This window comes from Carlito syrichta, unplaced genomic scaffold (genome assembly GCF_000164805.1).
Source record: "Carlito syrichta isolate Samal-C Ts95f unplaced genomic scaffold, Tarsius_syrichta-2.0.1 Scaffold306983, whole genome shotgun sequence".
Taxonomy (NCBI): domain Eukaryota; kingdom Metazoa; phylum Chordata; class Mammalia; order Primates; family Tarsiidae; genus Carlito; species Carlito syrichta.
The window spans coordinates 3084-15168 of NW_007251079.1; the positions used below are offsets into that span (position 1 = coordinate 3084).

The 12085-nt window shown below is 45.8% G+C and overlaps 1 protein-coding gene across 2 annotated transcripts in view; it reads right to left on the reverse strand.

The window, feature by feature from the left end:
• Positions 1–1164: 1164 nt before the first annotated feature.
• Positions 1165–12085, reverse strand: part of IDE (insulin degrading enzyme) — a 79828-nt gene continuing 68907 nt past the window's right edge. For both annotated transcript variants that reach the window (XM_021715312.1, XM_021715313.1), the window contains 6 exons: positions 9715–9882; positions 7471–7743; positions 5969–6030; positions 5171–5243; positions 4193–4260; positions 1165–3465 (listed from right to left, as the gene is read on the reverse strand). In XM_021715312.1, the coding sequence (XP_021570987.1) occupies positions 3370–3465; positions 4193–4260; positions 5171–5243; positions 5969–6030; positions 7471–7743; positions 9715–9882 (740 nt within the window). In that variant the 3' untranslated portion in view covers positions 1165–3369. The remainder of the gene's footprint in view (positions 3466–4192; positions 4261–5170; positions 5244–5968; positions 6031–7470; positions 7744–9714; positions 9883–12085) is intronic.

Consider the following 12085-nt stretch of genomic DNA (forward strand, 5'->3'; position numbering starts at 1 on the left):
GCCATACAATGCCTGAGCTGACAAGGACAATGAACTTCATTCAACAGGCAGCAGAGAATGCCAGGGGTCCAGGAGCCAAATAGTCAGACGTCCTGGCAGGGAAGACTGAAGAGGGCAGAAACAGCCCTTACAAGGAGGCAAATATGAGAGAATCCTGTTTTCCATCTAAGCCCTCCTAGAAGCTGAATCAAAGATACGATAAAGCAACCAGCTGATTCCCTCCAGGTTTTTGTCAGAGAGGAAGACTGCCCCCACGCCATGACACATGGGGCTGCTCCCGGCTTGGATGGGTGGCTGCATAGCCCCGAACGCAGTGCTGACTGTGTGGACTGGACCATTGTTCTAGCTGGACACTGAGGGGCCAGGAGATTTCCTCTTGAAAGGCATGTCCAAACCAGCTGGCCATGACATGCATAGAAAGATCACATTGAAGCTGGGCGCAGTAGCTTACGCCTGTAATTCCAGCATTTTGGGAGGCCGAGGCGAGAGGATTGCTGAGCCCATGGGTTCGAGACCAGCCTGGGCAATACGGTGATACCTCATCTCTACAATAAAGTAAAACACACAAATTAGCTGGGTGTGATGGCACATTCCTGTAGTCAGCTACTTGGAAGGCTGAGGCAGAAGGATCGTCTGAGCCCAGCAGGTCGAGGCTGTGGTGCCGTGACCATGCCACTGCACTCCAGCCTGGGCTACAGAGTGAGACTCTGACTCAAAAAAAAAAAGCCAAACAAGAAAGATCCTATTGAGTCAGAAGACAGAGACTGGACATGACATCTGCCTTATCTGCAGATGTGGCAAGAAGACGTAAAGATTGACCATAGAGGACATTTTGTTTTTCTACCTTTTTAATTTTCCTCCCTATAAGGCCAGAGACATATCTTTCTGGGTTTAGGCTCGTGACCATATTCACAGCAAACAGTTCAGTCTCAAAGACTGAGGACCCTGTTTTACAAAAGCAACCTGTTCTTCAGAATGTGAAATTGAGTCATTTGTTTGGAAAAAAACCACTGTTACCCAGGTAAGCTTTTAAAAATGTATTAGAATTCATTGCTTTCTGCGTTAGGAACAATGAAAGCAAGAAACCTTGCCAAACCAGAAGGTTGAGGACCGGCCACGGTATCATCTCATCGAGACCGTAAAAACAATACAAACACAAACTCCAGAGGTTAAATTCAGGCGATTTATTGTAAACAGGATAACCCTAGCACTCCACCATACTGGCTGTGTCACATGCTCCCTCGCTCACATCAACTAGCCAAAGAGACTCTGTAAAGAAGTCCCAGGTAACCCGTGACTTGGTTTCACAAATCTCAATGCCCAAGCACTGAGGAAAGGGCAGTTCTGGGGGTAGTCTGTTATTGCTCAAGGACTGCAGCTCAGACCCATCTACATGGATCTGGGAGTATGCCTGAGTGATCCACAGCGGCTCCAGGGCTATGTGGAGGCCGGAGGAGGCCAGAACACAGAACAGTAATCGAGGCTCAGGGAAGCCCACAGGAGATTGCTGTCAGATCTCTCCACGTGCCCTTCTTGTGAAAATGACACTTTTAAATGTCACTCCTTTTCAAAAAAGAGCAAGAAGTCACTCAATAGCACGTAATTTTCCACAAAAACCTAGGTGGATTCTTATTTTCTCAAACAGCGGTGGATCTAGACACTCAGGCTCATCTGAGATCTGTCCTGCAAGTTTCTGCAGTTTGATGAAAAGCTGCATAGTCTACGAATGCATAAGACCAGAAGGAAGTGAGCACTCAGGACCTTCCGGTGGACAAAGACAGGCTTCATACAAGGAGGTCTTGAAGGTAGGGACAGAAAGACGGTAAAAGCACCACACTGATCTGACGGTTGGGAGGGAGCCCCGCTTTGGAAGCAGCCCCCAGAGTTGTGACTAGATTGTTCTTGCCCCAAGTTGAGATTATTTGGAAAATGGCAAATGTAAAAACTTAAAATGTGAAGACATGGTTCTACAGAAAAATGTCCTGGCAAACCAAATCCTACAGGGAGGTAAAGTGTCATCCGAAAAAGCCATTCCTTATTGTGCCTGAGTTAGGGGACAATGGGGCCACTTACTGTTACTAGTGCCTGTATGTGGAAATATATTCATAATTTCTCTGGAAGCAAGTTTTAATAACAGTAAATATTTTAAAACAGCTGTTAAATCTACAGTTAGAGTTTCACATAAAATAGTATCTCATGAAAAAAATATTTTTTAAAAGTCCACTCCAGTCATCATCCGTGTTTATATGTTTATATCTATATAGTCAAAAAATAACTTAACACTTAAGGCAAGATTAGACTGGTAGCAACAAGGGACATCAGAGTCTTACGGAGACTTGCTATTTAAGAATGCAAGGCTTTATTTTTCATACCTCCAAAAAGGTGGCTTTGTATTTGTTCCCTTTTAAATTCGTAAGTGGGCAAAATATTTTGGTTCGCATACTGACTGCGGTTTCACCCTAGCAAAAAGTTACAGGTGCTTACACAGCTGATGTTGGAAAAGCATGTCACACACTCAGCAGGATCTGAAGTTGACCCTATTTGTACTTGTTAAATAAGTACAGCCACATGTGGATGAGAAAAAGTAAAACTGATGAAACACTGCAAACCAACTATGAACAACAAGAATGTCAATATAATTCCATCAGAATGAAACCACAAGAATCCTGAGAAATTCAGTTTACGACAAAATTGATGTAAGGTAAATCTGTATTTCTAGCACTGTAAATAAGTAGGGTGTTCTAGGTTTTCTAGTGTTTCACTAGTTGGAATAAAAAACATGTTCAAATTTTATAAAAAGATTAAAACCATGCCTTATATAATCAGCAATTTCACTAATAAAAGAAAATTACATTGCTTTTGTTCATTGTTTGCCAAATGTAATGTTCTCCATTGATTTACATGAAACCATCAAGTAGAAAGCAAATCTGAGGATCAAGTTTTAAAAAGGTATGACCTCTCTAAATGTTATAAAGCCCTCTATGCCAACCTAGGAGGCTTTTAGAAAAAAGCTAACTTTTATTTTCTTCAGACAAGTGACTATTTTACAGAACAGGGAAGAAGATTCTATAGGAATATCATTTATCGCTTTATGTACTGTTATATAAGGGATATTTCTCTTAGTAATGAAAAGAAACATTTTAAAATATTTAAGAGGCATGTATTTTTAAAATATTCTACATCTATAAGATTTTTGTAATTTATTTACTTTGGATTTTTAATATTTCTACATAATGACACCTGTCAACTTCTTTTTTTCTGGATGTCTCTCTAACAGTGAATCGGGAGCAATTAAAGTGGCCGAGAGCACTTTCCTAGGCCCTGGAAGACTCAGGAACGCATCCACGCGCACTTCCCACCGGGGCATCTTCAGAGTTTTGCAGCCATGAAGTTAATGTGCGGTTTTACGAGGGGAAACAGCGGCAGACCACGCTTGAATTCGGTCATGTTCTGAATCACTTCAGGCTGAAAGAAAAAAGTTTCCTTTTAGTGTTTTTAACCCAAAAATCAGACTGAACAAGGACATCCATTTTTTTCCCCAGGGAACTATAGGTAAACCTGAGTTCCTACCCATTGTTATTGTTGTTTTTCATTTTGGCCCAAGGTCACTCTGCCTGAGGCTCCATAGACTGTGGTCTGCTGACCTTTCTTCTGATCAGTAGGGCCAGAGGATTATGAACTGGCCTATGCAAATGATAGTGAATGTCCTCTGTGGGACTCTGGCCCAGGAGGAAGACTCTTGGCTTTCCTCTGGGCAAACAAGGCTGGCTCACCAGGAGCTCAGCACCAGGGCTTCGGGAGGGCAGCAGAAGATGGCATGCCCACCCAGCAAAGGCCTGGCTGAACTGCCAGTTTTCTCCTCCTGCAAGTGAAGGCCAGTCTTTCTAGATGATTCCAATATGCAGGCAACATGGAAGGGGCCCAGAGGCCTTGCTCCAGTATTCAATGCTGGGGACAGCTGTGACCAGAGCTGACTCACTGTCGAGTCACAGAACTGTTCTAACCAGAGGCAAAGGCAGAGGAGGGCAGTGGTGGAGTGACCAGGTATTCCGGGGGAGCTGGAGGAGGCACGCCAACCCTGGTGTTAGCCCTTGGTGACCCGAACGCTGGAGTCGTGAGTCCTCGTGAATGAGCCCCTTCCAAGTAGGAGTCCTCTGACGCTGTAATCTAACATCATATTTACGTTTCTTACTTGTGGCAAGGCTGGTGCTTGTGACAAATTTATATCGTTTTGACACGGGAACTCTCCAACAACAGGACCTATAGGAAAACAAAAGGATGAATACTTTGCCCTTACTGATACCAGCACACAGGAGCAACTTCCAAAAAAAATCGAAGCTAGACTCAGTTCATGGGAAACAGTACCAGGTGCAGTCTACGTGCTTCTCAGGTCCTCCCAAGCTGCCTGGCTCCCTGAGGCATTGCGTGCTTGTCCCACCCTCTCTCCGCTGTCCCCAGCGACGGCTCACGATGTTACTGAGGTCATCAAACTTTGGCTGCAGCAGTTTCAGTGCCCAGGTCTGATCTGACTCTCTGGCCACCCAGGTCAGGGACTAACGGTAGCGGGGAGACAGCAGGACTGGGAAGATCAACCGCCCACCCGCATGCCCTCAGCAGTGGTCCTCACACCTTCTCTGCAGATGCTCCCTAATGGTGTTTTCTTGCTGTGAAGCGGTGTCTGGCTTGCACCGTGCCACCTGTGACTGGTCCTCTCCATCACCGCCTCAGTTCCCTTCCCCCCTATTTTTGCTTCTGAAGAGCAGACCTGTCCTCCAGTCCCCTTTCTCCACTCCTTTTACCTTCTGGTGTTCTGGAAGGCAAGGGTCCCCAGTCCCCAAGGGCCACAGGCCTGTGCCAGTCCGTAGCCTTTTAGGAACTAGTCCGCACAGCAGGTGAGTGGAGCGCCACCTTCTGTCAGATCAGTGGCGGTGTTAGATTCCCATAGGAGTGCAAGACGGGCTGTGAACCGTGCATGCGAGGGATCTAGGCTGTGCATTCCTTATGAGAATCTAAGGCCTGATGATTCCTGTCTCGGTGGGAACTGTCTTCAGGAAACTGGCCCCTGATGTCAAAAAAAGCTGGGGATTGCTGCTATGAGGCCTGTAGCTGTGACAAAAGTCAGCCATCAGATGGCTCAAACTTTAACAAAAAGCCAATATTCAGTACTTACAAGAATCCATTTCCCTGGCAAGAACATGAACCGACACCTTATGTCTCCTTGGGGCGTCTACTGCCAACATTTCCTAGGCAGAAAGAAGAGAAAGGTCACCCCTTTGCCCCACTAAAGGTTCAACTTAAAATGAGGTGCTCTTGACTACTATGAAGAATCAGCTAGGACACAGTCAGACACAAATAAGATACTTCCCTTTCTTTCCCTTCACTTACGTTATTGTATTTAAACTCTACAAAAATCTGGCAAGGTAGGCAAGAATTATTCTTTTTTTTTTTTGAGTTGGAGTCTCACTCTGGCTGGAGTGCTGTGGCATGACTATATTATATATATAGTTTTTTTTTTTTCTCTTCCTTGAATCAGTGTCTCTGTTGCCCAGGCTAGAGTGCAGTGGCATGCTCACAGTCACTGCAGCCTCAACTTGCTTGGCTCAGGCAATCCTTCCACCTTCTTCCAAGTAGATAGAACTATAGGTGTGTGCTAACATGCCTGGCTAATTTTTTGATTTATTGTAGAGACGAAGCCTCGCCAAGTTGCCCAGGCTGGTCTCAAACCCCTGGACTCAGGAAATCCTCTTGCCTCCACCTCTCAAAGTACTGGGACGTGAGCCACCACGCCCGGCTGACTTCATATATTTTTAACAATAATAGGTGTTTATGTTGAAGATACTTAAAGTCACAGAAACACCTTCACAAATCCAGCCAGCACACAACATATAGGTTCAAAGCAGCAACATACAATATAGCACATACACTACTTCTTTACCAGTCAAAATCTAAAAACAGGAATTCAACTTACCTTGTAGAATCTGATGATATCTTCCTTGGTAAGTGTCTTTAAATATGCAACTTCCGTATTATCTGAAAAATCAACAATAATTTTCTAACGCTTCCATATTAAATAGCCCAGAACACTACACTAAATGACAGTACGTTTTACTCCAAAATTCTTAAGTATTCATATTTTATTTAGTGTTAGCACTATGCTCCTTCTTGCCAGAAGAGCGGGGCAGACATCTGCTCCTAAAAGCAAGAAGGGAACAGACTTTGAGTAAAAGCAAGGGGATACGGTGCAATGGGCAAGAACTTTGGTCCAGGAGCCACGTCAGCCTGGGCTCATATACTGGCTCTCTGCTCACGAGCCACTGGACCTTGGGCTAGTCCCTTCAACTTTTCTGAGTCTGTTTCCTCATCTAGAAATTGAGGACAGTAACTACTTAATGAGGCTGTAGTGAGAATTAGGAAAACAATGTATGAGGTAACACAATGTTAAGAACATGGTCAATGCTCAATAAACGTCAGACACAGACACTAGTAACAATAGTGAATCCAACTACAAGAAAAACTATAGGTAAGGAAACAGATCCAGAAAGAGATCTTCAGCTTGTTGGTGTGAGAATGAGAACACAACTCAAGACCCCTAACTTCTAAGACGGTTAAGTACACTCAGTTGTTAATCTCTGCTCTCCAAGAGAGGTGAGAGGAAGCTAATAAGACAGGAGATTGCAGGAAGTACAGCTCTTCCAAGCCTGAAGGCAGGGGCAAATCTCTGAGATCCCTAGAGGCAAATGTTCAGATTCCTGTGCCTCTAGGGTAGCATTAGCCTCAAGAGACTTCGATCTGCAAACTTCCCATTTTTTCAGTGTCACAAGAAATAGATACTTAGGTATCTGTACCTGCAATCTCAGGGATACACTGATAAAAAAAAAGTGTGAAACTGGATTTATTATGAATACATTATTGTGAGATACAGGTAGATCCAGGTCTAGTTTTAGAGAAGAGAGAGACAGAGAGAGAGAGAGACAGAGAGAGAAAGTGTCTAATAGGAACTTGTTACACCAAATAATGAGTGGTTCTGCCGGGCTCGGTAGCTCAGCCTGTAATCCCGCGCCTTTAGGAGGCTGAGGTGAGTGGATTGCCTGAGCCCGCAGGTTCGAGACCCGCCTAGGCAGCGAGACCTCATCTCTACAATAAATCAAAAAATCAGCCGGACATGGTAGCGCATGCCTGTAATTCCAGCTACTTGGAAGGCTGAGGCGGAAGGATCGCCGAAGCCTGGCAGGTCGAGGCTGCGGTGGCCGGGAGCAGCCACTGCACTCCAGTCTGGGCGACAGAGTGAGACGCCAACTCAAAAAAAAAAGAGTGGTTCTTTAGCAGTGCCAGTCACCCCCACCCAAATCCCCACAGAGTAGTGAAATATCACCTACAGAATACAGAATGCATCCCATTTTGTAGAATGGCCTTAATGTTCTCAAATGTTACTTAAACGTCATACATACTGGGGTCCTACTTTTACCTTACCTCTGTCAAAATTGTACTGCTGGGAGATGATTTCTCCCCAGTATTTAGCACACTCAGCAGACAGTTTCTTTGGTTTGTCTAGTCGACGAATTGCTAATGCCTGAATGTGTTTTTGGAAGGCCTCTTCTGTCATGTCCTCTATGGACTTTTCCATGGTAATTAAGAAAGCTTCCACTCTGCTTTCTAGGTAGTGAGGTGGCTTTTCTGATTGGATGATGAACCGTAAGCCCTGTATGCCATTGGCTCGACGTGGCCCACTGAAGACGATATAGCCTGAAACACAAACATCAGCCGGTCAGGACCTTGGCATTTGAGATTCATGTCACTTTTAATCTTCCAAAAACTATCCCATCAGAGCAAATACATCTATTTTAAGGTTTTAGATTATTCACCTCTGAAGAAATTATGAGCAGCTAAAATATAGTTGCAGTTCCTAAGGACAGAGCACAAGAGCTCTTTGAAGAATAGTTACAAATAGTTGGAGATGACTTTTTCTTCTTCTTGGGAAGAAAAACCCCTATTCATCATTCAAACTCACATCCCAAGACTCCACACTCTCTGCTAATCCCCTTCCATCTATGCTGAAGCTACTCCCTTTTCCTATGCAATGCTGGACTCACTTTCACCCCAACCTTCCTGTTTCCTTTAAGAACCAAGCTCCTTATATGAACCTGGCTCTCCTGTTATATATATATATATATATATATATATATATATTTTTTTTTTTTTTTGAGTTGGAGTCTCACTCTGTTGCCCAGGTTGGAGTGCTGTGGCACACACACGGCCACTCCAGCATCGACTTGCTGGGATCCGGTGATCCTTCCACATCAGCCTTCCAAGTAGCCAGAACTACAGGTGCACACTACCATGCCCGGCTACTTTTTACTCTTTACTGTAGAGACAAGGTCTTGCCAAGTTGCTGGGGCTGGTCTCGAACCTGTGGGCTCAGACAATCCACTCACTCTGGCCTCCCAAAGTGCTGGGATTACAAGCTGAGCCACTGAGCCCGGCCCCTGTTATATTTCTTATTAGATAATTCTTTTCGGGACTAATTCTATTCAGATCGCACTCTCTAGAGATCAAGGTCATACTTCCACTGTCATCTGCTGAGCCCATGCAATACCTCCCTGCGACACCTTTTCGATACTGAGCTCTGGGCTTGCCTGCTTCAGCTGCTCTGCCCTGACCCACCGTCTCCCACAGCTGTGTGCCTCTGGGCCCCACTTCTGAGGAAGTCATCGTCTTCAGCATCACAGCCTTTACTAGCTTGAACTCTTACAGTAACATTTCCACTCTGTACTATGATTATTTCTTTACAGATCTGCCATTCTGATTTGACCGTGAGCACCCTTAAAGGAAGGACCATCCACAATGCTATTTTCCCCGTCTAGCACCTAGCCTGGTGATTATTTAAAAACGACAGGTGGCCGGGCGCATTGGCTCCAGCCTGTAATCCCAGCACTTTGGGAGGCCGAGGTGAGAGGATTGCCTGAGCCCAGGGGTTCAAGACCAGCCTTGGGCAACTTGGTGAGACCTCATCTCTATGATAAATATAGCTGGGCTTGGTGGTACATGCCTGTGGTTCCAGCTGCTTGAAAGGCTGAGGTAGAAGAATCGTCTGAGCCCAGAAGGCCAAGGCTGCAGAGGCTCTGAGCATGCCACTGCACTCCAGCCTGGGTGACAAAGTAAGACTCTGACTCAAAAATAAAAAATTTAAAAAATAAAAATGGAAAACAACAGGTCCTTGGAGAGACTTGCCCAAATCCTTTCTCACTGGTTTTTCCCTGTCATTACTAGAGCTTCTCTGAACTTTTTTTTTCCTCATTGACCAAATCTGCCAGGATCTCTAAGACCTTTAACAGAAGCTAAAACTCTGCTAACACTTTCTGAGTATGTTTCACATGTCCCAAGCTTGGGATATCAAGATGGAACGCACAACGAACACACAGTTCGGTGAATTGAAGCTCCTCTGGGAAGCCTGCTTCCCACCTTGCTACCCAGAAGCCTGCCTGAGCACCCTCTCCCCTACCTAAAGTGGCCTCTTTATTCACATGTATGTAACGTCAGTATAGTGTCATCGCCTTAAGGATTTTTTCCCAGTGGACCCTGTCAACAGTTTTCTCAAGTCTTTCAACACAGCATGCCTTTACTAGCTTGAACACTGTGTCAGATGATTCCACATGTGAAAAACGTTTTCTGAGGACAACGGCCATCCATCCAGGTCTTCCCCCACTTCCCTCTCACCCAACTGCTCCTTGGTGCGCAGGGTGTTGAAGCAAGGCTCGGAGATAATCTGGCAGAAGAGTTCCAGAAACATATTCTCTGAGGTGCTCTGCATGTCTGTTTGGTAGTATATCTCGATGCCACAGTTATTGTGAACTTCATTCCTCTGCTGATAAACAAACCATCCTCCTAGAAAGATTCAATATGAGAGTAACAAGTTCAAAAACTTATTTAGGACTTAATCAAGTCAGTGTGATGTCTGCCCACTCACAGATGATAATCAGACATCTAGAAAAGGGAGGCAGAGAAACCTGGAGTTGTACTCAATTTACTTCACTTTTCTGATCAGGTCCAAGTCTGACCAACACTCAGGCTTTCTGATCATAAATTGGCAGCACTAAACTTCCTCTTCTCAGAAGAGGAAGGGAGCTGGCACAGTGGCATGTGCCCCTTAGCAGCTACTTGGGAGGTTGAGGTGGGAGGATCCTCTGAGCCCAGTATGAGATGAGCTAGGATCACACCACTGCACTCCAGCCTGGGCAACAAAGGGAGGGCACATCTTTTTTTTTTGAGTGGGAGTCTCACTCTGTCACCCAGGTTGGAGTGCCATGGCACGCTCATGGTCACCACAGCCTTGACCTGCTGGGCTCGGGGGATCCTTCCACCTCACCCTTCCAAGTAGCTGGAACTACAGGCATGTGCTAACACACCCAGCTAATTTTTTGACTTATTGTAGAGATGGGGTCTTGCCAAGTTCCCTGGGCTGGTCTCGAACCTGTGAGCTCAGGGAATCCTCTTGTCTCTCTGCCTCCCAAAGTGCTGGGATTACAGGCATGAGCCACTGGGCCCGGCCAGTCCCATTTCTTAAAATAAAAAAAAGCAGACGAGACAGGGGAACACGGGCTATAAGTCTCCCCGCCTCAACCTGCATACTTCTAGCCTTTTCATACATATTCCAAAATGTGTTCTTTATAATGCCTACAACTTTTCTTTTCCAACTGTAAATGCCTTTCCATGGAAAGTGAAGTGAAGGACTATTTAAGGCATTCGCATCTGATCAGGTAGCTAAATCAGAATGATTTCTTAACACCTGGCATTTTGAGAACTGGATGTGAACTGAGCTATTTTTAAACACGGAGCACTTCGGGAGTATACTTAGGAGGCAAAAGAGATAGGGTTCAGCCGGGCTCTGTGGCTCAGCCCGTAATCCCGCGCCTTTGGGAGGCTGAGGTGAGTGGACTGCCTGAGCCCATGGGTTTGAGACCCGCCTGGGCAGGCGAAACCTCATCGCTACAATAAATAAAAAAATCAGTTGGGCGTGGTAGCGCGCGCCTATAGTTCCAGCTACTCGGAAGGCTGAGGTGGAAGGATTGCCGGAGCCCAGCGGGTCGAGGCTGTGGTGGCCGGGAGCGGCCACTGCACTCCAGTCTGGGCGACCGAGTGAGACTTCAACTCAAAAGGAAAAAATAAGAGATAGGGTTCGAGGAGAGGAGAGAAGAGGAAGGAAGCACATGGAAGGGCATGAAGGGTAAGTTTCTCGTTGAAACGCTGTCTCTAGACTGGCCTCAAGGCTTGAGAACAAGCATTACGGCTCCTGCATGGCATATCGCGAGTCTTCCTCTCTATTCTGGCTGCTGCGGCTGGGGAACAACTAGAAGAAGTTGGTGACAGCTGGTTGTGCAGAAGAGCAGAGCTGTGCTCAGGGTACTTCTAAGCATTTGACAAGGGTAGCCTGAGGTAATGGCATGTTCAAGTTGCTTTAGTAGCTACTCACACAAGCCAGACACAGACCCCAGTTTTGAGGATTATACAGTCTAGCCAGAAGATGGAGAGACCCCAATGTTAATGCCAGAGCACAGGCACTGTGGCATCTCAACAGGGAGTGGCAGAGAAATTGTGCTGCGAGCTCAGAAGCAGAAGTGCTTCTTTCTTTTTTTTTTTGAGTTGAAGTCTTACTCCGTCGCCTAGGCTGGAGTGCAATGGCATGCTCAAGGTCACCCAAGCGTCAACCTACAGGGATCAGGCCATCCTTTTGCCTCAGCCTTCCAAGTAGCCAGAACTACAGGAATATGCTACCATGCCAGGCTAATTTTTTGATTTATTGTAGAAACGAGGTCGCACCAAGTTGCCGGGGTTGGTCTCGAACCCATAGGCTCAAGAGTCACCGAACCTGGCAGAAGTGCTTGCCTCTAGCTGAGAGTTTTAGAAAGAGTATTTAGTCAAGTCAGTGGCTTACAAAACAGGCCTGGAAGGAGAAGCGGGAGGTAGATATAGTTCCATGAGAAAGAAGGGGGAAGGGGAACACTGTTTCAGGAGGACAAAATAGCTGGGGAGAAAAAGGATTGTGACAGACGCATGGGGAACAGTCAACCATCGAGGTCAGCCAAAAAAA